The sequence below is a fragment of the Limulus polyphemus genome, unplaced genomic scaffold (genome assembly GCF_000517525.1).
Source record: "Limulus polyphemus unplaced genomic scaffold, Limulus_polyphemus-2.1.2 Scaffold1538, whole genome shotgun sequence".
In the NCBI taxonomy this organism is placed as follows: Eukaryota; Metazoa; Arthropoda; class Merostomata; order Xiphosura; family Limulidae; genus Limulus; species Limulus polyphemus.
The window spans coordinates 5715-32801 of record NW_013667148.1 but is presented as its reverse complement, the minus strand read 5'-3'; the positions used below and the strand labels follow the sequence as shown (position 1 = coordinate 32801).

General features: G+C 35.0%; 1 protein-coding gene across 2 annotated transcripts in view; it reads right to left on the bottom strand.

Moving 5' to 3' along the window:
• The window catches only part of LOC106464004 (glutathione reductase, mitochondrial-like), a 73691-nt gene that overhangs the window by 41121 nt on the left and 5483 nt on the right, over positions 1-27087 (bottom strand). Inside the window, exons 2-7 of one of the 2 annotated variants that reach the window (XM_022391659.1) lie at positions 25649-25764; positions 24980-25049; positions 24386-24518; positions 16904-16958; positions 16307-16309; positions 7185-7284 (exon numbers count right to left, since the gene is read on the bottom strand). In XM_022391659.1, the coding sequence (XP_022247367.1) occupies positions 7185-7284; positions 16307-16309; positions 16904-16958; positions 24386-24518; positions 24980-25049; positions 25649-25764 (477 nt within the window). The remainder of the gene's footprint in view (positions 1-7184; positions 7285-16306; positions 16310-16903; positions 16959-24385; positions 24519-24979; positions 25050-25648; positions 25765-27087) is intronic. The other variant, XM_013924107.2, reaches the window with a different exon arrangement.

The window sequence follows — 27087 nt, the reverse complement described above, 5'->3', positions numbered from 1 at the left end:
AAAGAAGTTATCAATGAGAAACTGGCCTGTGAAGGATACGAACAAATAACACAAACTAGAATCAATAAGAACTTAGCCAAAGAAAATTGCAAAAGTCAAACCGGTCTTTCAGGATTACCAATCAGCAACCTAACTAAATCAACTCTAACAAAAGTTGAACTTCTAATCACAGTTCAATAACAGCTTAACCAACAAAGTTGCAGATGGCCAATTAGTCTATTCATATTACTGCTTTTCAGCCCAAGTGTTTGTATTGTTCCACTAAAAAAAAACCTGCTAGATCAAGGAAAATGCTTTTGACAAATTACTTGTTTTTCAGATATTGACTGATTTAATACTTAACAAGTTGTCATTTTTGCTCAATGATGAAGAAATGCTACAGATGAGGGTTTGTAAAAGAAAGTGAATTTAGTGATAACAAAACTTGTAAGTCAAGGTACAATGTCTTTACTCTTAAAGAGACTTAATTCTGCTACATCTGCAAGGATCAATTTTAACACAGCATGGTATTATTGTTATAACTTCAGAGGGTTTTTTACAGCTTTAGATGGAACAAATGCTATACAAAACTTACATTGTACATCTGGGCTATAAGCACAAGGTTACTGAAAAATATACCTCTGTAATGAATGAAATTACTTATCTGAATACCATACATTTGAAAGCAGTGATAAATTTAACCTTCCACTTAATGACAACAACGTACAGAAAGTGTCGCTGACAGCAACTTAACTAACTCAGCTACAACAAAAGTTATAGCATGAATACTATTTTGAACATAACTCAGTAACACTTTGTGACATTTGCAGAGAGAAGTTTAAAAAGGTGCAGAACACATATTTACAGAAAATGTCACTGACTGTTGATTATTCTTGACCAATTCTTCCTACTATTTCCTCAGATCTTGAACATAATGAATTTTTAAGACAAAACGTTAAGGACAGCATCAGCAAATATTTTGGTTACACTGTTAAATCATAAATAAATTAGAGAGAGATTAGTGTGCTTAAAGAATTTAAAAATAGGTATGACCTGTGATCATGGATCAAAATGGTTGTGTGAGTAAAACTTTCAAACATGTCCAAGATAGTATTATTTATTTATGTGTAGATTATAGCCTAATAAACAAAATTTACAACCTGAGCTGAGTGGAATTAAGCACACTCAAGAGGAAGCCTCCATTGTCCACCATCCCAGTGGCTAGGAGCTGGTAAATGGTAAGGACTCCCAAACTCCACTGAAAACTGAAAGAAGGGAGGTAATGCATTGAAGAGTTTGGAGGAGTGCAACAAGTGACCACGAAATTCTATTTTGAAAAGCAGATTGTTCTGGATTCAGTCAAAAGAAGGAGTAGTAGGGATGGGCAGCAATCCCCCTCTGCTTTACTTATGTTAGTCCATGAGTGTACAGTCTGGGCAATGGTAGGAAGAAGAGTGCCAAATGGGAGGGATGAACTGCATTTTGGTGGAAATCATCTAGTCCATAACCTGGCAGCATCTGGAATAGTACATCAGGTTCATGGTAGGAAGAGTGTCTATACACCATCTGCACTAGCAAAACACCACAACTCTACTCTCAACTTGTTATGCCCTCTATATGCACAAATTTTCGCTTCCCATTAGCTTTGTACTCTAACCTAACCTCACATGCTTTCGTATGAGGCAGCTGTGTGATAGCATGCAAATGAGCAAGTGACAACCCTCCACCAATAGGAGTATGACACAACATCCTGCACAGCTGACTCCCTCTGTGCAGCTTAGCCCAACATCACTTCGAGATTGAGCAACAGAAAAGGAAAAGACACTGGAAGTGGGAAGGAAGGGTGGGAAGTGTGAGAAGAGGTAAGAATTTATCAGAAATACATTTTCAGTATAGGAAAATGTTAACTTCCAATATGATATCTTACCCCAGAGTGACCTGGTGGAAGGACCGGTGTAACAGTACCTAGATGAGGTCCCTTTAGGAAGTGCCCAAAGGAATTCCATGGCGCTTGTGAATAAAGAGTATGTAAGATACACTCGTGAGACACTGCACCACTTCTGAGTCACATATACTCTTCACCCATGAAAATGATATTTCACTATAAGGGTGGAATCATAAGGGGACCCTTGGTGTAGAGTTGCTAGGGTGCAGTGGACCGTAAGGGGGAGTTCAACCTCAACTAACATCAGTAGTAGCAATGATAGGAATATCCAGCCTATGGTAGGAAGAGGGTCCTCTACCATTCACCTTGGATGTGGGAACAGGAAAGAAAGATCTTCCATTTCAAAAACCAGCATCATCATGTATACATGTCTAACATAACTACCAACATCAGGATGATGATAGGAAGGCAGAGAGCAATGTGACAGTTCAACTTCAGTCTAGAACCAGGCAACATTGGGAATGAATTGTTCAATCCACAGTAGGAGGAGGGCATCTGGGTCACTCACATGTGAGTACTTATGTGGCTGGTCCAGCTCCAACCAACACCAGTACCACTCTGAGAACTGCCATCCGGGCAATGGTAAGAAGGAGGGTGCCCAGCAAGAGGAATGAACTGCATTTAGATGAAAATCTTCCAGTCTATAACCAGGCAGCATCTAGAATAGTACATCAGGTCCATGGTAAGAAGATTGTCTATACACCATCTACACCAGCAAAACACCACCACCCTACTCTCAACTGAGTGGAATTGAGCATACTTAAAAGGAAGCATTCCATGGTCCACCACCCCAGTGGCTAAGAGCTGGTAAATGGTAAGGACTCCCATGCTCCACTGAGAGTAGGGGTTTATGCATTGGGGAGTTTGAAGAATGCAGCACCAAAGAGAATGCAACAGGTGACCAACAAACTCTATTTTATAAAGCAGACTGTTTTGGATTCAGTCAAAAAGAAGGAATGGTGGGTATGGGTAGCAATCCCCTTCTGCTTTACTCATGTTAATCCATGAGTGTACAGTCTGGGGCAAGCATATTTATGATGTAAAACACTGCAAGAAAAACCTACAAGCAGTCTTGCAGAACACCCTATCTCAACAGTGGGCATTATTGACTGAAATGGTTGTATAGAATGGGTTTAAGAATAAGTATACCTGGTCAGGCAGCATTATGCCACTTAGGGAGATTCATATAAATGAGAAAGGTCCCTGTAAAGAAGAAAAGTAGAAAAAAACACCTAACTACTCATAGGGAAAAACGTGGAGCTCAAGATGACGACAAGTAGACGACAGTAGCCTGTAGAGCAGGAAATGGCCAGACGATGAAGATAATGTGAAATAAACATATGGGGAGCGGTTCGCATCCCAGCATGAAATATATACTCTAATGGACAACAGGACAGGGGCATAGTAAGATGACAGATTTGATGAGAGGAGACTTGGAATATATGACAATTATCAGGAGACAGTAAAGAATAAGTCTGACCAATCCCACCCATAAGAGTAATAGGAGAAATATCACAAGAAAGGGAAGGGTTTCAATGAATGAACAAATGAGAATGGGAACCACAGAAGGGAGCAGTTTGAGTCATGTTAAAGTGGATAGTCCAGACAGAACATAAGAGGCGATCCAGATTGGAAAGATGATAAAGAGGAGAAATGGAAGGGAGAGAATGAGGAGTGAAGGTGGATACTGAAAGCTCCTTGTCGAAAAGCCAGGTAAGGAAGGAAATTGGGTGTTAGAGAGTAGGACGGGACAGAGGAAAACTATGACAAGTAGACTAACAGCAGTATACATACCAATTATATTGGTAAACTGACATGAAGAAAGGGCAAATGAAATGGGAAATAAGGGAAGCAACCAATGGGGAAAATCTGGCCGGTCTGGCAAGGGACTGGACAAAAGCCACGTGTGAAGATGGATTGAGGGAATGGAAGAACGTAGCACACACGAGTAAGGATATCGGAGGAGGGTGGATGGGAGAGGAAGAGAATGTGTCTTTAGGAGTGGGCATAGAGTGGAAACCATGGCTACACTGGCCAAGAGGTGTCACCAAGAATGGCATGAATGAAGGATAGGACATGAGGAAGAAGATGGGTGGGGGATGGGCATAGAGGGAAGGGGCCCCCAATCTTGACTGAAGGCATCAATAGCTACAACCAAAGAATGAGGAATTGGGGACCATAACCAGGGAAGCTTGGAATTCAGTTTGATGGCAAATGCATCCAGTTTTGGAGTATTCCACTGGGAACAAAGCCAGCCAAACACCTATAGGTTGATGGACCACTCCGTTGGAAGAATCTTGTTAAAGCACGATAAATGAACCTTGACCAGATTCAGGACACCTAGTATATGATAAGCCAACAAGCGAATGTGATAGCTGTGGGCCCAAAACAGGTGGTCCAACATGTGGAAACAAAAAGAACTCAACTGAGTGCACCCCTTGCAGAGAGTTCTAGAGAGAAGAAAGGTAGGGAACCAAAGCCCAATGGACAGTGAGCAATTTTGAGAGATTTATATGCAGAGATGACTGGTCAAAAAACCAATGACCCAAAAGCTGTGTGTCTAGATACACACCCCAACCCAAAAAAGGATGACGTTGTAACGTCAAAACATGTAAAGTCGTCAACTTTTTGAAGGCCATAGATAGGCCTAAATAAAATGTTTTTAATTGTGTACCAGTTTAACGTTGAATATTATTTATGATTTTAGGGTCCATAAATACTCAATTTCATCATCTCCTAGTTCCTTGATCATTTTAATGACAATATTCAACAGACCTCCCACCTTGCATATCTTCAATGTTCTTATTGCTCTTTGACCTTCACTCTACTAATGTCTAATAGTGGGCTTGCTACTGGTGGTTTCTCCTTCAATCCTTCTAACTCATTTTTGGTGTTAAGTAATTCCTTGTAGTACTGTTTCCATCTCTGTTTTACTGCCTTTCCATTTGTACTTAATTACTTGGGTCACTGTGATGTCTCTCTTTGCCATTTCTCATTGCTTGGCTATTCTGTGTTTCTTCTTCTCACCTTTTGGTATCTCCATGTTGTCATACCAATTTTTAATTGTCTCATTCTTCACCACTGCTACAGCTCTCTTCACCTACATTTTTACTTTTTTTGTACACCTTTCTTGAATAGTCATCCTTCTTTATCATTCAAGGTTTCTTTCTTTTCTTTGATGGTTTGTTGTACTTTTTTGCTCCATCACCATGCTTCCTTCTGATTGGGTCCTCATCCTTTTGTTTTGCTGCTAATGTTTTCTGCCTATTGAATCCGGCATTTCTTCAGTACTTTCCACTAACTCTCTACATTTTCAGCAGTCTTTTGAACTTCCTAAATTTTTTGCTTCACTGTTTCTCTGTATTTCTCTTCTAGCTCCCACACCTTAATTTTCTCAATTCCTTTCTTCTTGCCACTCTCATTCTCCATGTCCATTATAAAAAATTCTATGTTGCTGTGCCACTGCTTCTCCTGGTATCACCTTTTCATTGAACACCTTTTTCCTGTCCCTCCATCATACTAAGGTGTGGTCAATCTATGTTTCATTCTGGTCACTCTTGTATGTAATGAGGTGCTTCTCTCTATTTTGGAACCCATTTTGTGTCAGGAACAAACACATACTCTTTGCCATTCTTAGCAATCTCTCTCCTTCTATGTTACTTATTCTACAGCCTATATTCATCAACACTTATAAAATATAAATTGTCATACAGAGAGCTGGGTATGTAATATTAACTAGCTGTTCATGGGCTCAGTCACATCAACCAGCTTCAGATCTGTGAAGCTATACATACTAATTTTTACTATAACACTTGAATTATTCAAACATATTTTCATGAAATTTACCTATTAGCAAACATCAAAAATCTGTAGTACAAAAAAAAAGTATTACTACTAAAGATCTGTATTTCAATTTCTTAAGCCTTTACTGAGTCGGTTTGAATAAAAAGTGACTTTCATGCTTATAATAAAAATTCCTATTTTCAAAATATCCATACACTTACATTATTAAGATACATTCGGATTAGGGATTTAGAATTTCTAACATGGGGATATCTCTTGCATTTAACAGCAATGGGAAATCAATGGAATATGGATGAACTTGGGTCACCAGGACAATCCAGAACGTAACCTGGAATGAGTCATACTCCAGACATGGTAAACAAAGGTCAGTGGTAAAACTTTTCATATGCTCCAGGCAACAGTACAATATTTTATTAGCCTTAAATTGTTTCCACCATAATTTGGGAGGTTGTTAGTAAATCAGGCCTACCTATGTGTTTGTGTAGTTGAGAAACTGGGAGAATACCTTCAACATTTATTTCGCAGTTAAATCGTCAGGTGAATGCCAAAACAGAAATACATTCTATGTGACCTAGGTCCTAGCAATGAATGCACAGAAAAATTGAATTATAGTATTACGTGCGATATATGTCAACAAAAATGCACTGGAGAAGCTGAAAAGCCAATCAGAGTAACCCATATGAAACAACTTTGTGTTATAATGATATGTATATGTATACCATAAATACACATGAATGTCCTGTGTAATTATTTTATAATAATATGTATTTGTATTCTAATATTTTTTTAAAATTTGAACTTGTTTTTGGTTCTAAATGTTTTAAAAATTTCTTTCTTTACTAACTAACTATGCTTTAAAAGATAATTATTATATTAAATTGTTGAAATGTGGCATCATCTATGATGACTCTTAAAAATACACTGCCTTACTTATAAATTATATCAGCTCTTATATATATTTAAAGCTACTGTTGTAATAGTTAACTTCCTGGAAAAGCTGTAGTTGAAACAAAGAGAAAAAGAAAAAGTTTTTGCTGGTCATGTCATTACTTTGTTTACATGTTTACGCTCCACTGTATAGTACTGTATCTTGTTTGTTTGTTTTTGAATTTCGCGCAAAGCCACAATAGGGCTATCTGCACTAGCCGCCCCTAATTTAGCAGTGTAAGACTAGAGGGAAGGCAGCTAGTCATCACCACCCACCGCCAACTCTTGGGCTACTCTTTTGCCAACAAATAGTGGGATTGACCGTCACATTATAATGCCCACACGGCTGAAAGGGCGAGCATGTTTGGTGTGATGGGGACTCGAACCCGCGACACGCAGATTGCGAGTCGAGTGCCTTAACCACCTGGCCATGCCGGGCCGTACTGTACCTTAATTTCAGACTTCTTACCTCTTTGATTCATAGGATAGAAATTAGAGCCATAAACCTTTAGAACAATGTTACTCATACCTTATCTCTTCGAATCACAAGATGCACATTGGAGCCCAGAGCATTTAGAATTCCACTTAACTCAACAGCAATATATCCAGCCCCCACAACAACAGTTTTTCTGAAAGATATAAGTATATGCCTGAAGTTCTCTAACTTTATTATTGTCAAGCTTCTACATACATGATTGAAAGTTTAAAATCAAATTTTATATACCAACTTAGCTTTATTTATACATTAAACTTATGCAGTTTCACCATATTTTGCTTATCAACAAATCTAACATTGTTTTTAGCATTTTTTTTCATTAAATAAAGGCCATGTACATTTCACCAAATTTCCTAAACCAAGACTAAGGCTATTTTCACCTGTTAGTGACAGGGTTGAGTAATATGGTTACTGCATGGTGCTTTTAAACTGCATTGTTTAAAAACTGTCAATCAGACTTACTTTTCAATATTTGAGTTTTAATTATCATTTTGCATTGAAATTATTAAAGCATAGGAAGATCATAAAACAATTTCACAAATTATCATAAAATATCCAGTTTCACTTTAAACTATTCTTTGAAAGAGTAATAATTTATTTGCTACCCCTCCCCTTTTTCAAAAACCTATGTATTTATAAAATCCCAATATCATTTTCTTTAAATACTGATGTTAAAAAAAAAAAGGTTAAACATTTTCTTGAGAAACAGCATAAACATGTTTTTATCAATGCTGGAATATTTCCATAATGTGATAGAGAAAAACAATGAATTTGTCTTTTAGTCAATTTTATCTCAACAATTTCCATTCAATGAATAATCAAGTTTTTCTACAACAGCAACAAGTTTACTTGAGAAATTTGATACGTTTTAACTTCTTTATTTTGCTAGTTATTAGGGAATATAATAAGATCTTTCTTTCTTTTTTATTTAAACATTGAAAACAATTAGCATACAACAATGAAAGAATCACTTGTTTAGGATATAGGTATAAAAAGTTGTTTTTATTTCTTTTTGATGATGAAACAGTATGATGCTTTACCAATACACGCAGGTATACAGCTTGCACATAGAAGTGCCGAATCACAAAAGAGGTCTTAAGAGATAAATCTCAGTTGGACCTGGTGATAAATTTCTTAAAGCAAACCCTGTTTACCCAAAACAAAGAAAGGTAAAGATAATAGGGTGGGTGGGTATAACTTCTGAACGTGAAAACAAATTGTTGTTCATATCTGTTATTAATATGAACATGGAAGAAAAGAAAAACAGCATGAGTGAAGAAATAAAACAATATCTTTGTTCATTATAGTATTTACTTATTTACTGGTTTCTTGTTAACAGTATTGCAACTGACTGCAGAAGCTGGGGAGAAAACTTCCAAAATATCTTTCCAGGACAAGGATCAAAGAAAGAAATACCACACTTTTAAGCCAGATCAGGATCAGTGTGGTATCCCACAATCCTTAGGTTAATTACAACAATGACTATCCCAAATAAAGATATAAAAATGGAGAAAACCACAACATGCTAACCTGTATGTGTAGGGCTTCTTATTTTTGGTTTTAACCTATAAACACTGATAAAACACCTGTGACACAAAAAAAATTAAAGGATGATTTCCCAATAAAAACCAGAAATGGTTATTTTGTTTACATTAATGTCCTCACTTTCCTGAGTCACTGTACTCACGAGATTTAACCCTTTCCATACAGGCTTGTCTGTTACTGCTAAGTTTGTTTTCATAATTTTATATAAAATATTAGATGCTCACACAAAAATTTAACACAAACTAAGTTTTGTTCTTGTTTTTACTCCCATAAGAGAAATTAATGTGCAGAGAATATATATTATTTTAGTACATTCATTACAGTACTAAAGGCAAAAATTCTGAAAAAATACCAATTTTAAGATACTTAAATAAAAATATAAAACAGTTAAAAATAAACACTGATTTGTGAAACAAGTACATACCAAAAAACAGAAGCCCTAAGTATGTAGCAACCCTTGTAATGGGCTTATTCCAACACACAGAATATATATATTCTATACTAGCATTAGATCAGTAAAATATGATATTAACATCATCATACATTCAGACCCAAATTTTAAAATCTTTACATTAAAGAACAAAAGTGATTTGTAGCTTAAGGAAATAATTTTAACATTATGTCTCAAATCTTAAGTTTGTTTGTTTACTTTTTTTGAGAATGCATTTTCACTTTAAGCTAACTATCTTGTTTCTGTAATTTTTTGAAAATCCATATTCCTCCTTTTTAAATTGTTTCTTTATTTTTTTATGTCCATCATGGATATAAATCTGTACAATAAAAATACTGTCCTATTTGAAACAGTTTAGTTTAATGAAATACGTAGTTGGTGTGTGATACTCTGTCAAGAAACAATAACAATAACCTTTGGATTGGCTTCATGCAGATTGATGGCTATTGCTCCTGATATCATTTCCAAAATATTATCATTAAACGTGTGTACTGTATGTATGATCACTATGATGCATGGTGATCAACATACCATGTTACGTATATGTTTGTAAAATATATATAGCTACTATACTTATACCCTGTAGCTATATGTGAAGTCTGTAAACACTGAATTGGAGGGACTACTGAACTATACTGGAATGGTGCATGAATTGAATTTTGTAACTGCATCAGTTTTATACATGCATGCACATACAATGCATGTTGGCTAGTATATATATACAAACATGCAGGCTTTATAGTTTGTCTCAAGTATATATATTATCTATATATATAGATAGCCATAGGAATGTTTCAAGTTGTATGAATGATTGCATATATATTCAATGCAAATACAAGACAATGTGTCATAATATAATAGGATATGTATACAATTAAGCATTTTTCATATTTCTTAAGAGTTGTTATATTTTCCCCTTCCTTCTCTCTGCTGACCATAGTAAGGCTGGTCACAGTTTTGCTGCAGCTGGCCAGATCTCCTCTTAGAGCAGCATTCAGCACACTCTAGAAGGTCAAAAATATGTTAATTAATAATTATGAATTGGTTACATTAATATACTTTTCCCTCCATTTCTGATGGAATTTGGGTTGTGACACTTCTATGACCCTCTTCCACTGTGATGACTATAAACTTTGGTGGGCTGTTGCTGCTGCATACTTTACCTGAAAGTAAATATTTTCTAAATAAAATATATAGCTAGAAAATTTATGCCTGATTTTCACCTAGAATCACCATAATTTTCATCATCTCTAGCTTGCAAGATTCTTGCCACTCCTTATAGTCAGCTTCAAGGATGGCTACTCTATCTGCAGTATCTATAAAATTTGCAATCATCCAGTGACCGCTATAATTCAAACATATACCACCAGCCATCACCATGATTGCTAATCCAATGCTCAAAACTGAGCTTGGTGCTATCTTTTAAACTATGGCTTAAAAGATTTCTGTTGTGGGAGACAACCTAGACGTTTTTATAACATTTAGACATTTATGTAAGATGGCTGAAATTGATCATGCAGTAGTAAAAAAAAAAAAACTGTGATCCTGTCAGCAGCATCAGGTCCAAATGGCAGGAACCCTGTATATAAACAAATGATACTCAACATCAATACAGTTGCAATAATAAGTTTATAACTGCTATGGCACATGTGTCATATTTGCCACATAAACATTAAATTACATCCATGGCCTGCACACAACTATATACACATGTTAACATATTCTAACATTGAAAATGTATTTCCAATAGGTATTTTCCTCCTATCACCCAAAGCTATCTCAGCCTTGATTTGCTCTCAAAGCATTGCTAAAATTTCAAACAGTGCACCAGTCTTTTATACCCCTTTATTTCTGTGTCATTGCAGTAACATGTGCTGATCATGTGACTATCACACTGTGCCACCTATAATAGTGCAGGTAGCTCTTCGCCCAGTAAAGAAAGAAAGAAAGGAAGACACATAGGGAGTGGAATCAAATATAATACATGGCTAGGGGACCATATATGAGTAGGCCAAGTGCAGTACACCCAGGCAAAAAACATTCAGTGGAAGTGCCTTGTATTTATATCAAAATAACCAAGTGTGATCAGCCTGGGCAAAAAACTTCCAGGCAAAGTGCCTTGGATTTATATCAAAATAACCAAGTGTGATCAGCCTGGGCAAAAAACTTCCAGGCAAAGTGCCCTGGATTTATATCAAGATATCCAAGCATGGTCAGCCCGGGCAAAAAACATCCAGGGGAAGTGCCTTGGATTTATATCAAGATATCCAAGTGTGGTCAGCCCGGACAAAACATCTGGGGGAAGCACTTTGGTATACATTGAATTATGTCACGTGCAGTCCATCCAGGCAGAAAACATCCAGTGGAAGCACCTTGCATAGTAGTTTTCATTTCATATTTTGAACGTCATAAATTCGGAGATCAACAAGTGCAGTCCGCTCAGGTAAAAAACATCCAAGGGAAGCACCTTGTGATATGATGTAGTATGACAAGTGTGGTCCATCTGGGCAGAAAACATCCAGTGAAAGCACCTTGCATAAAAAATAATAATTGTGTGAACAAGTGCAGTCAACCTGAGCAAGAACATCCGTAAGAAGCACTTTGTGGTTATTGAATATACCAAGTGTGGTCCATCTAGGCAGAAAAAATCCAGTGGAAGCACCTTGCATTAATAGTGTACGTCATGATTAACAAGTGCAGTCAAACCCAGGCAAAAAACATCCAGGAAAAGTGCCTTGGATTGAGAATATTATGACAGTGTATAATATGCAGCATAAATACAATATCTCTCTACTCACCAAGTGAGTACAAGTGATGTTAGAAAATATGCATAGCTAATCCAAAGATAAAAAATTCAACATACCTGTAAATCAAATGTAAAGAAAAAGGTTGTTGTTTTTTAGTTAGTTAAGCATAAAGCTATGCAATGGACTATCTGTGCTCTGCCCATCTCGGGTATTGAAACCCGGTTTCTAGCATTGTAAATATGTAGACATATTGCTGTGTCACTGGGGTCCAAAGGAAAAAAAAAAAAAAAGGAAAAGTGGTAGACAATACCCAACCGAGGAAACACATTAGGTCATGCAAATAATGTGCAACAAAAGTATTGGGAGTAGTCCACATACTGGCTTGAATAATCTCTTCCAAAGAACAGTGGTTCCGAGCAGCTAAAGACATAGTTAAATGGTGTATTTCATGTGAAGAAACATTAAACAGCTGACAACCTTTTGCTGACAAGTTATGCATAAAGCTATACAATGGGCTATCTGTGCTCTGCCCATCTCAGGTATCGAAACCCGGTTTCTAGCATTGTAAGTATGTAGACATATCACTGTGTCACTGGGGTCCAAAGAAAGAGGAAAAAAAAAAGAAGGTGGAAGACACCCAACCGATGAAACACATTAGGTCGTGCAAATAATGCGCAACAGAAGTATTGGGAGTAGTGTATTTCATGTGAAGAAACATTAAACAGCTTACAACCTTTTGGTGACAAGTCAGAATAAGCTAGTCATATGAGTTGCCGAACCCAGTCAGTAAGTGTAACAGAGGGATTCCATGGAATAAAGAGGCAAGAATGGGAACCATGAAAGAAGTCAGTACAAGACATATAACAACGAGGTGAATGAACTGAACAAAGAAGGTGATCAGCATCTGAACAGGAGTATAAATGGGAAATGGAAGGCAAGGAAATAGGAGAGAAGGCAAAAGAACCTTCACGAGCAGCAGATGTCTTGGAAAGGAAGGAATGATTGGGATAAAGGAGAACATAAGAAGAATGTTAATGGGTGCAGGAAGCATTAATAGCATAAATATCAGAATGACAATAATAATCAAAGCTAGGAGGAGAAAGGAAACAGATCTTAGAAGAAAGATGGTACAAAGAACACTTAGCAATGGGTTCAAAGGGAAAATGAGCACTAGCATGAATAACAGTATTGGGATCCTAATCTGGAAGCACAAAGGAACAGGGTGAATGAACAAGACAAAAAGAATGGAAAAGAAGAGAAATAACAGGGGTAAAAAAAGATTTACAAAAAATGGGGGAAATGGAAGATGTTGGATTGGGCAGCCCGATAACTAGAAACAGTGGACATGGACAAATCCTAATCAAATAACCAGGTAAAGAACTGAGACAGTTGAGGAACAAAGAGATGGGAAGAATGAAAGCCATGGCTAATGGACCACTGTCAGAAGGTAGACCAATGTCTCTGATACACAGACAAAGAGGAAGGGCAAATGGCATGGGAAAGCACAGAAATTACATGAGGGGTTAGTCCCTGAGAGAGGAGCTGATGGACAGTACAAAGGCCACATGTGAATATCGAGTTTGGTGACGTTGGACGAAATATATCCAATCAAGGTTGTTGGAGGAGTGACCTGGAGTGAGGTAAGGGCAGGGATAGTTGTTCCAGTAGGAAGGACTTAGTTCAGACAGGACAGGAGTTCTGCAACCGGATTCATAATACCAGGAACATGACATGCCAAGATCATTACATTCTAGTTGTGGGCCCAGTACAGGAGGTCAAGTATTTGAAAAAACATGAGCCAGAACTTGTTTCCCCTTGTTTGTAGCTGATAACAGTGGAATTGTCAGAATGAATCATAACCACCCACCCACACAAGAACGGGGGAAATGATTGAAAGTCTGACTAACTGCCAAAAGTTTCAGGAGGTTGATATGGAAAGTAGAATCCTTGAGGAACACTGACCCAAACTCTCATGAGAGTCAAGAGAAACCCCCAAACCACCAATGAAGCATTGGTGAACAGATGAGAGTTGGGATGAGGTGGAGGAAGCAGAACCCACACTATGGTAAGAGACATGTCAAGCCACCAAACAAGGTTGGCCCCGATCCCTGGAGGAAGAGTGATAGGATAGTCCAAAGGGTCATGGATAAATTCCACTGGTCAAGAAGCATCTTCTGAAGGGAACACACATGCACTCAACCAAAGGGAATAAGACTTTCCAGGGAGGCCCACATCCCCAACAGAAATAGAACCTCTCAAGCAGTAAAAGAAGGAGAAGATAGTACTTGAGAGACCATCTGTTCCATATCCTGGAGCAAAAGTGGAAAAGGCTGGGCCCAACTGAGATAGGAATTGAAGAGAACCCCCAAATGAACAAGGTATTGTGTGGGGGTTAGAAAAGGTTTCTCTCCTTTGATGAGAAAATGCACCCGAGCAGACTCTCAAAGAAGGAAGTGGGTGTGAGTGACAGACTGGGCCTGGGAAGAGGTGAGCAGTAGCCAGTTGTCCAAAGATCCAATGAGTGAAGATGATATGCAAAAGAATGGACAACACAACAGAACACACAAGGAGCTAGCTGAAGCAAGACCAAACAGCAGTGCTCAGAACTGAAAGACACCCATAGTGGACAAACTGAAGATAATGACATAACTCTGGAGTGATGGGAATATGAAAATATGCATCTTTCATGTTGAATTTTATCATCAAAAGATCTGGTGAAAAAAAAAAAACGAAAGGAGAGGTAGGAATCTATAGTAAATTGGGGTGTTTCCGGAAAGGTATTCAGCCAGATGAGACTGATGAAGGGTCTCTAATCTCTTGTCTTTTTGGGGACAACAAACAGGTGGGAGTAAAATCCTGGAAGAATTGGCACCACACATTCGATAGCTCCTTTGTGAAGAAGGTCGTTGAACCCACACTGCTAGACGACTGGACAAGACATGATCTCGAGGAGGAGGAAAGGAAACCAGGATAGAAGATGAGGTGAAGGGCACTGGAACCAAAAGCAAAGGCCCTCTGACAGAACCTGTAAAACCCACTGATTTGTCATGAAGAGTTCCCAGATGGTTGAAAACTGTTGTAACCTAGCCCCCACCTGCTCTTGAAAAGACATCCCACCAGCATTAACACTGACTCCTGTAGGAATGGAAAGAACAAGCATAAGAAAGGTAACACTTGGAGTGGAAGAAGATGCACAGGGAACCCTAACAGGCAAAGACTAGGCAGCAACAGTAGGGCAAGACAAACAAGAGTCAAGGGAGGACAATGAGGAATATAATCCCTCCATATTGACCTTGGACTTCAAAGACTCAGAATGACCCCCAAATATCGTTTCGTGAAGAAACAGGCTTTACAAAGCTCCCTCAAAGAAGAAAGGGGGGAGACACCCCCACATGTAAAGCTAATAATCCATATTTTAGTAGTATATAAGTTTCAAGTTCTTAATTCTATAAGGCAGTATCTAAAAAAAATCCTGAATTTCCCCTAGTATGAGAAATGTAGCATTTTTTCTCTAGGTCTTCCCTCTTCTCTAATTTATATACAACCCCTCCGAGAAATACAGAATTTAAAGCAAATTACTCATTATCATATATTTATTACTCAGGCAAAACAAAATTTGTATGGCTTTCAATCTTATTTGTTTACAGAGCCATAAACTAGAAAATCAGATCCACTTACCACACCCACCTGTGATCTGCACAGAAAAGAGTACTTGTATGGAAAGGGTTAATCTCTATTCACTACCGTGGCAAAGAACATGACAGCAAAGAATATCAATTACAGCCACACTGTTAGAGTCAACTGCTCTGGTTTTCACCCATCATACTCTCAATCTTGCCCAAGATGGATTGAGAAAAAAGGGATACAAAGAATAAAAATTCTGAATAATATTTCATACTTTGAGGTAAGGAAGATTGTCACACTTCTTCAAAGATAAACTGCTGCACTCTCTACCAGTGTTACAGTGAGAGTATAAATAACAGATATCTGTTCTGGTTACAGTTGTTTTTTTTCAATCATTTCAAACCCTTTTCCCCTTCATGACTTAAACTAGTGGGTAAATCACAATGCACCCCTGTCTCTGGTTCCTACTGCTAGTATCAGTAGCATAATTTTTTATTTGATCATGTCACTTTGTAGAGATGAAACCTCATTAATATAATGAAATAGTTTTTTTATTCACCTACTCTCTGGTAGTGTGTTCAAACTGCTGATAGTGGGGAAAAAAAAGAGGGGACTGAACTTTGCATTTCAAATAATCTGCCTTTATATCAGCATGGGGCAAGATGAAGTAAATGTCAAAATGAGAACCCACATCAACCATAAATTTACATGTACGATTACTTCCAAAAGGAATTCAATTAATCACTCATATACTTTTAACTACATAGTTCAACATGTTTATGATAAACTTTCTCAATATCTCACACTAATGCACCAACTGCAAAGTAATCCTATGTTTACATGTGAAAACAAGTTTCCCAACATATCGCATAACTGCATTAAGTGTACAGAAACCCTTGCTATATATATATAACTAGATTCCACAATATCTCACTTTTTCTTTTATATGTAACCAAATTCAGTGTTTAACTTCGTATTATGAAGTGTACAGAAAACTTTTCTGATAACTTGAATGGCCTATTCCCGCAGTATTTCACTTCATAGGTATATATCTTTATTGCAATACACATAAATCAATAAAACTGTCTTTTACACTGGAATATATCACTGACAGTACAACCTTTTCTAAAACACTTGAATAGCCAGCATTGCTTTTAACCAAATGCATAATGATGACTATTATGCATAATATTTTATATTTTAACATATTCAAAGAAATATTTTTATAAAGAGCAATATTTATTTCGAAATGGTTTAAAAGTACTTCATTAAATCTAAAAACCAAAACACTTGTGAATACCAGTAAAACATGAAGCAATTATTACTTACAAACAGAATTAATTTCACAGGAAACGTATTCTTATTACTACTTTGTTACCTCTTACTTTGGAATTATCTGAAGTTCAAAAAAGCCATCACTTGTAATCCCATGTTCTGCTCCTAATGGGTAAAAATTAATACAACACTGATTATTTCTCTATCCAATAAAGCAGGAATGTTAATGACAATTAGTTACAGCTATATCAATATCACACACTTATGTATACACATATTTATCATTACTTAGTGACCAGCAAATTTATCACTTACAGGTATTTGTATGCTATCATCAATAACATGTGTTGTGAATACTTATTCATTGCTTCTTTGGAGACTTACTAATACTTTTACAATTAAATTCTTTGATGGGTGAATAAAAACATTTTAATTATCATAATAATGTTTCTTCTCCATACAAAGAGACATGATCATTTTTTATTTGATAATGTCTCTTTGTAGAGATGAAACCTCATTAAATAGTTTTTTTATTCACCAAGTGAAAGTTATAATTTCAAAAGTGTATCTATTTCCTTGCTGTCATAAGTGTACAAGTATGTTTATCATTAATAATTCACCTACAAATCTGGTGTGAATAGGTATCCAGCTGTATCTGTAAGCAATATTAACTCACAAGGACTATTTGCAGTGAACATTTATTCACTATTAATGCATATTTATGATTATTTAATATTATCTCATTGAAATGACTTCATGGCAACATATAACTCCAAATGTCTATTAAGGTGGTTCTTATTTACAGGTAATATTTAATGATAAAAATTCTAAAGTTCTCACTCTCCAATCTTATTCCAATGTACAAAAAACTAAATGACTTACTTCTTCCATTTTTTAACCATATTTAGAGGTTGCTCATTAAGGTTGAAATTATAGACTGCATTCGCCTGGTACCATATATAATGTGATATGAAAACACATTTGTTATGTATTATAAATGATTTATTTAAAGTGTATTATTATTATTTTATTGCATGTACAATAGTAAAAGTACATGGTATGAATGCTTTTCGAGAGTGCAATACAAATGAAGAAGGACCTTGTGTTTTATTGACTGTACCAAAGTTTTAGATAGACTCAAGCCTATGGTGTTTATGATTTTCTTGTGGTTAGTCACTTTTGCATTGTTATTGATTCCTTTTTGCAGTTAGGAAAAGCATCTTCTATGATCCTGCACAACTTGAAAGAGGAATTGTTTCTGTTCTTCTTTCTTTATTATGATGGCATTATACTTCTCAATAAGAGTCACAGCCCTTTCAGCATTGTCATTTACCACATTCAAGTATTGAACTATCTGTAGTGCCTCCCTGTAGTCCTCTCTACACTCCCATGACTCAGAGTCATAATCCAGAAATCCAGATGGAATTTCGAGGCATGTGAAAAAGTCTGTTACATTCTTTGTGACAAAATCTTACCAACATGTCCTCAGACTTCCTGATATTCACCTAGGTGCACTTTGGAGGATTACCCATACCTTCATTCTCATTTAGTGCCTTTAGCTGAATCACAGAATGCCAAACCAATTAGTTCCTGATTGAGATACTATAGATCTCCAGCAAATTTTTCACAGGCAGATTTTGAAAGAGCAGAATTCATCTTCTTATATTTAACAAGACATTGTAGGAAGTTATGATCATTATTAGGAGAAGAAATGGCATCAGGAGCAGCAAACCATGCCCAAAGAAAATTTAAAAAATCAAAACACATTTAAATACCAGTAAAACATGAAGAAATTATTACTTACAAATAGAATTAATTTCACAGAAAATGAGTTCTTATTATTGTGAATCAAAGGAATTGCTTTGCAGATGTTATGGAGTCCTCCTCCTTCATGGCTAGTAAGCTTACACTATCCCATGAATGTCCAGGTCTTGAGGGCATATAATTCTTTGGCAATCCATTATGCAGTATTTTAGATGCTATAAATCACACTCTATGAGGAGGGATGCTATCAAGAAAGGTTATGGCTAGTTCAAGAAGCTCTAGATAATCTCCTCTAGGTTGTTTGACTTGAAGATGTCTTGTAAAAAACTCAGTATCACTGTCCTTAACTTCTTCTATGGCTTCTGCTATTTCATCATGACCAGTTGCAATTTTATAACTTGAATCGAATTAAAATTTCAATATCTGAATCAGAGGAAAGCCCTATACAGTTTTTGTTACCACATGCCAAAACAAGTACTAAGACATGATACAGAATATTCCACAAGTAAAATGTGAGAGCATGAGTTATTTATACATGGAACTCTCCTGAACATTATGAATAATGTAAAATACTCTGAATACACAAATATAATGCAAGCTACAGAGTAAAATTTCAACAATCTTGGTCAACCCAAAAATGTTATTCAATATAGATAAAATTTGATGTGAGTTCCATATTTATATATTGAAACAAAATGAGAGGTGTGCGTGTGTGTGGAAGTTTTGAAGATTAAAACTTCAAAAATAAGGACCCCCCTAATGTCTATTAGTACATTTTTATCATTAACAAATCAGCATGCACAATTTTAGTGGACACATAACAACCTGTGTGTATGAGCATGCTAACCAGTAATAGCTCACATCAAATACTTGGTGTGGACATATATTTGCTTATGTCTATTTGTATGAATTTACATTTATTAAATTATCAGAAGTATTTATTGGGATCCCCTAAACTCTTATGTTTATTAATGTATGTTTACCATTTATAATTGATTTGGAATTCTTAGTGAGGACATGTATCAACCTGTGTCTTTTAGTACATTTTGAACATTACTAACTTGTATTAGTATTTAAAGCAATAACATTCATGCTTAACACTTTTGCAACAGGTTCATGTATTTAGCACGACATTTTACCATGTATGTTTAGGTACTATAACTCTGAGAATACTTAATGTAGCTTCCCAATATTTACCAAGCTTTCAGTAAACATTACAACTATTTCATAAATCAGAATTTTTAACTAAGTATTTCTACTAAAAATTTACTATAATTATATGGAATCAAATGTGCTGAATCCTCTGAGTGCAAAGTGATTTTCATCTTAATATTAAAAACAATTTTCTTCATATGAAAATTTTCAAATTTCATTGTGTAATCTTTAGAAACCTCTTTAATAAATATAATTTTTTTTTCAGAAAAACTATATATTTCATCTTCTGTTTTCTCTACCATAAATATATACAAGGTCAGTCAAATTGACTTACCTTGTAACCCCTATATAAAATTAGGAAATAAATTTAAATTGCCCTTTTTTCTTTGAAGAATGATGCAAATGGTAACAGGAAACAACTCTTTATCCTAAATAGCTTAGAGTTTGTAACAGTATGCATCTATTTATACTTTATTGTTTTATTGATCTTTGAACCATATCTAACTAATAATCCCACCATACAAGTTGTAAATCACTGACAAAGCCCTGTACAGAAAACTATGTAATATAATATGTCAATTGACAAATTAAAAGTTAACATTTTCCTAAACTGAAAATGTATTTCGATAGATACTTACCTCCTCTCACAAAAAGCTTTTTTGACTTATACTGCCCTCTACCAGCACAGACTTTTGCTCGCCACTAGCCTTGATACTCCCATTTATTTCTGCATACTACCATTCAAATGATTACAACTGGTGCTCTCTCTAATCTTGCACCTGTTAACCACTTTAAGATTGGTCAGATCACAGCAATCCACACCCTAAGTGGAAAAGATGGGTGAGAAATGTGAGAGGAGGTAAGGATCTATAAAAAATACATTTTCAGTTTAGGAAAATGTAAACTTCGACACTATATCTCACCTACTCTAACAAAAAGCTAAAATCCCACACTGAACCGGTGGAGGGCCAGTGAGAACATGGCCCCCTTTAGGAAGTGCCCAAAGGAAAACCATGGGGTGTGAGAATGAATTAAATCAATACACCCATGGGAGACCACACCACTTCTGAGCCAGGTATACTCTTCACCCTTTAGTAATGTATTGACAAAAAGGGCACAAATATGGAAGGCCCCCCACAAAAAAATTTACAGAAATAATGGGACTCCTGGTGTAGAGTGGCTAGGACATGACAGACCATAAATGGGAGTTTGATTTCAACCAACACCTGGAGACATTTGGAATTGTACATCAGGTCCACGGTAGGAAGATGGTCCTCCACGTCAGTGGTTCCCAGACTTTTGGTAATAACGGACCAGTAAAATTCCAAAAACATTTTCAGGAACTGACATTCCAAATAAAATATCTGTTAATTACACAAGAGAAAAATACGATATTTACAAAAAAAACAATTTTTAACAGCAAGAAGTTCCAAAATTGATATGGAGAGAGGGATTAGAAAGAGACCATCTCCCTGATTACCATCTCCTGGTAATCACGGACCAGTAAAATTCCAAAAACATTTTCAGGAACTGACATTCCAAATAAAATATCTGTTAATTACACAAGAGAAAAATACGATATTTACAAAAAAAAAACAATTAATTTTTAACAGCAAGAAGTTCCAAAATTGATATGGAGAGAGAGATTAGAAAGAGACCGTCTCCCTGAAACCTCCTGAGTGTCGAGATACACCCCCCAAACGGAAAAAGAAGAATCCCACATTGAGAAGGTGGAGGGGCCAGTGAGGGCATTATCCATACAGTAAGCTTCTGCATAGATCACAAGTGTGTCAATAGAAGATTGGCACCCTAGTGGGGAAACTGCACTACATCCAGAACAGGTATGCTCTCCACTCTGAACTTAAATTCTGTATCGTGGGTGGAACTGCACATGAGTGGTCATCACTATAGGCCAGCCCTAATCAGATAGCTGAGGTTCCACTACTCAGGGTTGGAATTAAGGGGTCTTGGTCCCTATATCCCATGTTGGCGATTAGGGTAATTGGACCACAATGTTATATCTTTTTATACTTATAAGTGGATCCCAACCTGTAGCTAGAGAGTGATGTATTCTGAGTCACCAGAATCATGACATGAAAGTAAGCAACACCAAAGAGGACAAACCTTCTCCTCCACCTGAAGAAGCCCAAAAGGCAAACACCTCAGGTTCAAAACGATGGGATTGTGTATGCCTTACTCAACCAAAGAAAACATAACTCATCCAGTGGAATTACGAACATTCATCCTCACTCCCCAACTAAGTAATAATAATAATATATATATATATATATATATATATATATAAATCTATATTCAGTAGTTTTAATATAGTACTGTTTCTGAAGTCTAAGATACACAACTGTGAATTTATTGTAACTCTCCATCAAATAAGGATGTTCCTGAATTACCCATGCCAGGTACATCACACCAAGCACCAATAATACCAGAGAGAAGAGGCAGACTGCACCTTCCCAGCAAAAGAGGCCTCTTGCCTCTAATGATATCTGGACCTGAGTGGAACTCAATGATTAGGAACAAACACTTTTAATAGGAATGAACCTGTTTCACAACAAATTAGTCAAGCAACTAGTATCATTGATTTATTTAATTTTTTTTACAATGGAAATTTTGAAAATAATAGAAACAAATAGAAGTGCCCGTTCTTTTTTCCCACTTTACTATTTTTCCATTCTCTAAACTAAACTATCACCTCTTCATTTCTTATACAATAAATTTTAAACAAATAATAAGTGTTTTCTGAAACTTCTCCACAACTTTTATTCTATCGAACTTTGTGGGAACAATTTTTTCTTAGTTTTACAAAGTATTTTTTAATTTGCTGAAATATTTCTGTGTCACTTTTCATTGATTCATACACTTTTGTATGTTCAGTAATAATGCTCTTTTTATAATGTGGCTTAACCAATGACTTATACAATGACATTATAACCTCTTTATACTTGTATTCAATATTTCTGTAGATACAATCTAAAATCCTATTTGCCCTGCTACTAGCAACAGCACATTGTTTGGATGGTTTAAGAAACTGATCAACCAGAACACAAAGATATTTTTCTTCCATAATAATCTTAAGGTTATAAATGTGTTGTAAATAGCTGTGTTATGTAGTGGTTTTTCACTATATTATAAATCATAAATTAACAAAAAAAACTTGTATCTCATATGGTTTCATAGTTATCATATCAAGTATTTGAAATGTACTTCAGATTTGGTGATGTTTATGAGTTCTTAATTTTTATTGATGCAAGGCCAAAAGTGGTATAACAATGAACACCAGGCTTAAATGAGTTAATCTTTGAAGTTTTGTGCCATCAATAGACAGAAAATGTAGCTTTTCTAGATAAGACTATTTAAGTACCAAGTGATGTGAAGAAGTTTGTAACAGAAGATAATGTTAAAAGGTTAAAATTCAAGGAACTTGTGTATGTTCATTTATGGATTTAATAGTTTAGAAGATATTGTCTCTAATAACACAATATTAACAACAGTGAAGATTGCAAGACCCTCTGCATAAAATAGAAACAGTAATAATACATGTTATGGTTGTATAACATTCATTTTTTGCTTTACTCAAGCATTTGTCTTCAATTGCACCATTTCACACTGAATTAATTTTTTGGATTATTTTGATTCTCAATATGTTTTAAATTTGCAAGCTTATGAATAACTGATTTTAATAGTTTAGAAGATAATGCCTCTAATAGCACAATATTAACAACAGTGAAGATTGCAGGACCTTTTACTAAAGTAAAAGATTGCCTTTTGCAAAATAATTCCACTGAAATAGAACCATTAGAGCAAAAATTCCAAAGCCCCTAGCAACTTTATGAAAAACAAAAGGATTTTTTTTACAGAAATAATGGATATATGTGATTTTGCATGTAAACTTTATACATGTATCTTTCTATGTTACAATTATTTTGTTTTGTTAGCTTATTACTAAGTACAATACTAACCTAAATCTCCTCAGCTGTTCAAACCTTGTGATATACTACTGAGATTATGACTGAAAATCATTAATAGTGAATGTACCCAATTGATAAATCAGTGTATTCTTATCATTGCAAGTTTTTGTGACTTTGCATACACATAGTTAGATTTGGCATACTAAATTAGATATATCAATTACTTGTATAATATTTAGTTCTAACCTTATGTAGGTAGGTAGCTTTGATTAGAAGTTAATGTGTCGATAAAATATTAGTAAAAAAACACAACAAATATACACATGTGTATGTCATGCAGAAATACAAATAAATGTGTGTGTGTATATACAAATATAGGCATACACACAACAAGTGTTAGACTTTCTTCTTGTCTTTACTATATGTTAATCTATTATTAACTCACCAGGAAAATATGTGACATTGAAATGCCCACCTGGATGTAAGCATTTGTACATGCTTACCATAATTAGCTTATAAGGAATATTTGGTGTGGACATGTATCCACCTATTTTCTATTTAGGTTAGCCATGATTACTTGGTATATACTAGTACATATATCCAACTGTGTCAATTATGATATGTTCTTCATTATCAACTCATCATAAATATTTGGCATACATGTACCTATTTTCATCTATTTTTTGAATTCAAAAATAATATCTGATGCTGACAAGTATCTGTGTCATTCAATAGATATTTACTCACCAGGAATATCTGGTATAGAAGGATATCCACCTGTAGCTATCAGAACATGTTTTCCACTATACAGTTTATCATTGACCTCTACTACTCGATCTCCAACAAACTTTGCTTTTCCTCTGATGAGTTCCACTTTGCTCTGAAATTTCAGAAAAAAATAGAAAAGTAAATAAACCTCTGATGTGTTTTCATAGGCAACTATCATTTAAAATGTAAAAATATGAACATTTTATTGGACATAGTGTGGATAAAAATGATGTTTCAAAGATATCCCCTCATTCTAATCACTGAAAACCAAAATTAAGCTACATATCAATTTAAAAACCTTTCTAACTAAGTAATTTTTGAGCTTATGAAACATTACTTCACTTATTTTCTATTTCAAAACAACTTTTTTTTACATTCTTTATTCAAATTCATAACATTAATTTTTTACTTTAATCAAGCATACGTCTTCACTTGCACCTTTTCACACTGAATTAATTTTTTGGGATTATTTTGATTCTCAATATGTTTTAAATTTGCAAGCTTATGGATAACCAACTGGATTTTACACTAGGTTAATAACAATCAAAATGAAAAAAAACAAAAAAACATTACCTTTATTAGATTATTTTCATAGATTCCATTCAGACGTTTCACATATTCATCTCTCTTCCTTTTGAAAGTCCTTTATAGTCAAGAAATTATCCATAACATGTAGACAATAAAATTCTGATTTTAAACCAATCAAAACTACCATTACTCTCCAAATACTATAATTTCAGTAACTTCACTGCTTATTGCCCAAGTATTGCAACACTAATATGTTCTTTTTTTAATGTCCATTGCTTTACATATTTCACTGAAAAAATATCACATTTTTTTGCTTCTGTTTAAAATAAATAACCATTCATGTATTAACACTGTGGTTTGAAATTGTTTTTATCCATATTTTTGAATAACCTACAAATACTTAGATTTAAATGAGTTTTTTTGCAAGTACATTCTCCAAAGGATTATAATACTTTTTACAAAAGAATCATGATTCGAAATTTCCATTTTTCATAGCACAATGACAATAATTCATATACTATTGTATTATAAGTTACAGTTTTTACAGTAGGGAAGAATAGTGCATAGTTTCTTTAATATTTTGTATGCTAAAAAATACAGTGAATAATTTGTTTATCAACTTTTTAACATATTAATACAACCCAATTCCATTATCAAACTTTTAAGTTATTTTTTTTCATAAATACATTACATTTACCTAAAATCTGTACTTACCCCCAATCCAGTTGATATTCTGACATAAGAAAACCATAATCTTTGAGGTCATGTATCATTTCAGCATGATGAGCACAGTAAAAACTCAATTTCTTTGGGACACAACCAACATTTACCTGTTTAGGAAAGTAACTGCAATATTATCAAATTTGCATAAAGATCATATTAAGAAATAATTAAACACTAAAGCTTGAGAGACATGGATGGGAAAATAATTCAACATAAGTAATTAGAGCTCAGACCTTTTCAAAACATACTTAATAAGTACCAGCTGAAGAAACAAATTTTAAATAACATCTGGTAAACTAAGTATATGTTATCAGTATTGTTTTAAACCCTCTAAATTTCTAAAATAACACATAAAAAGTGGACCATTACTTCTTAATTCTGATTTTTCAGAAATAAGACATTGATCAGGCTCTAATCAGCTTTTATATTCCTTTAATGTCATTTTAAACATTGGTAGTTTTAATTAAATAAATGACACAACACTTAGAATTAGTGGAGTTACCTTGCAATTTGAGTGCCTCATATATGTTTTCAACAACTGCTAAACATATTCACATTTTTTGGCTGTGGGAGCATTATATTTGTTTTTGTTTTTGAGTTAAGGGAAAGATATTACAGCTGTATGCCACTGTCACTAATTTTTAACTGCTGATCAGATGGAAGAGAAATGCAGGCAGAACCCAGTGCCAACTCTTTTACCAACTAATAATGGGATTACCTGTGACATTATAAAAATAAAATCATGTTTGATGGCACATGGTATTGAATCTGTGGCCCATAATTCATGAGACAACCATCCTTACCACTAAGCTATACTAGCCTGAGGCCATTATGTATTATAATGTGACAGATAAAGCTATTTGCTGGTCAGATAGTAGCCCAAGAGATAGCAGTGCATGCGTGTTGCCAGCCAATAATGGCAGAATTAGCAGCTTCTCTGTAACTAAAATAAACTTGTCCAGCTTCAGGTACATACCAATTGAGTTCCCACAATACATGATAGCTAACAGCACTTCCTTTGGTATAAGATCATGCATGCATTCTACTTGTACACAACTTAGAAATGTGAGTGTGTGACCTAGTGGCCTTTGGTTAAATAACAAGAAATAGTGATGCCTGTTGTTCATGTTCACTTTATTTGAGCTGAATAACAGTAGTTTTAACTTTGTATACATTTGTTACTTATTACATGTGATAAACATGACAAGTACAACATGTAACAAATTTGTTGTCATGTGTTTATTTTTAATATGAACGTTGTTTAGATTAAGTTTGTATTTAAAATTATGTGTAACTTATAGTGTTGAATATGTATTGCATGTAACAAATTTGTTGTCATGTGTTTATTTTTAATATGAACGTTGTTTAGATTAAGTTTGTATTTAAAATTATGTGTAACTTATAGTGTTGAATATGTATTGCATGTAACA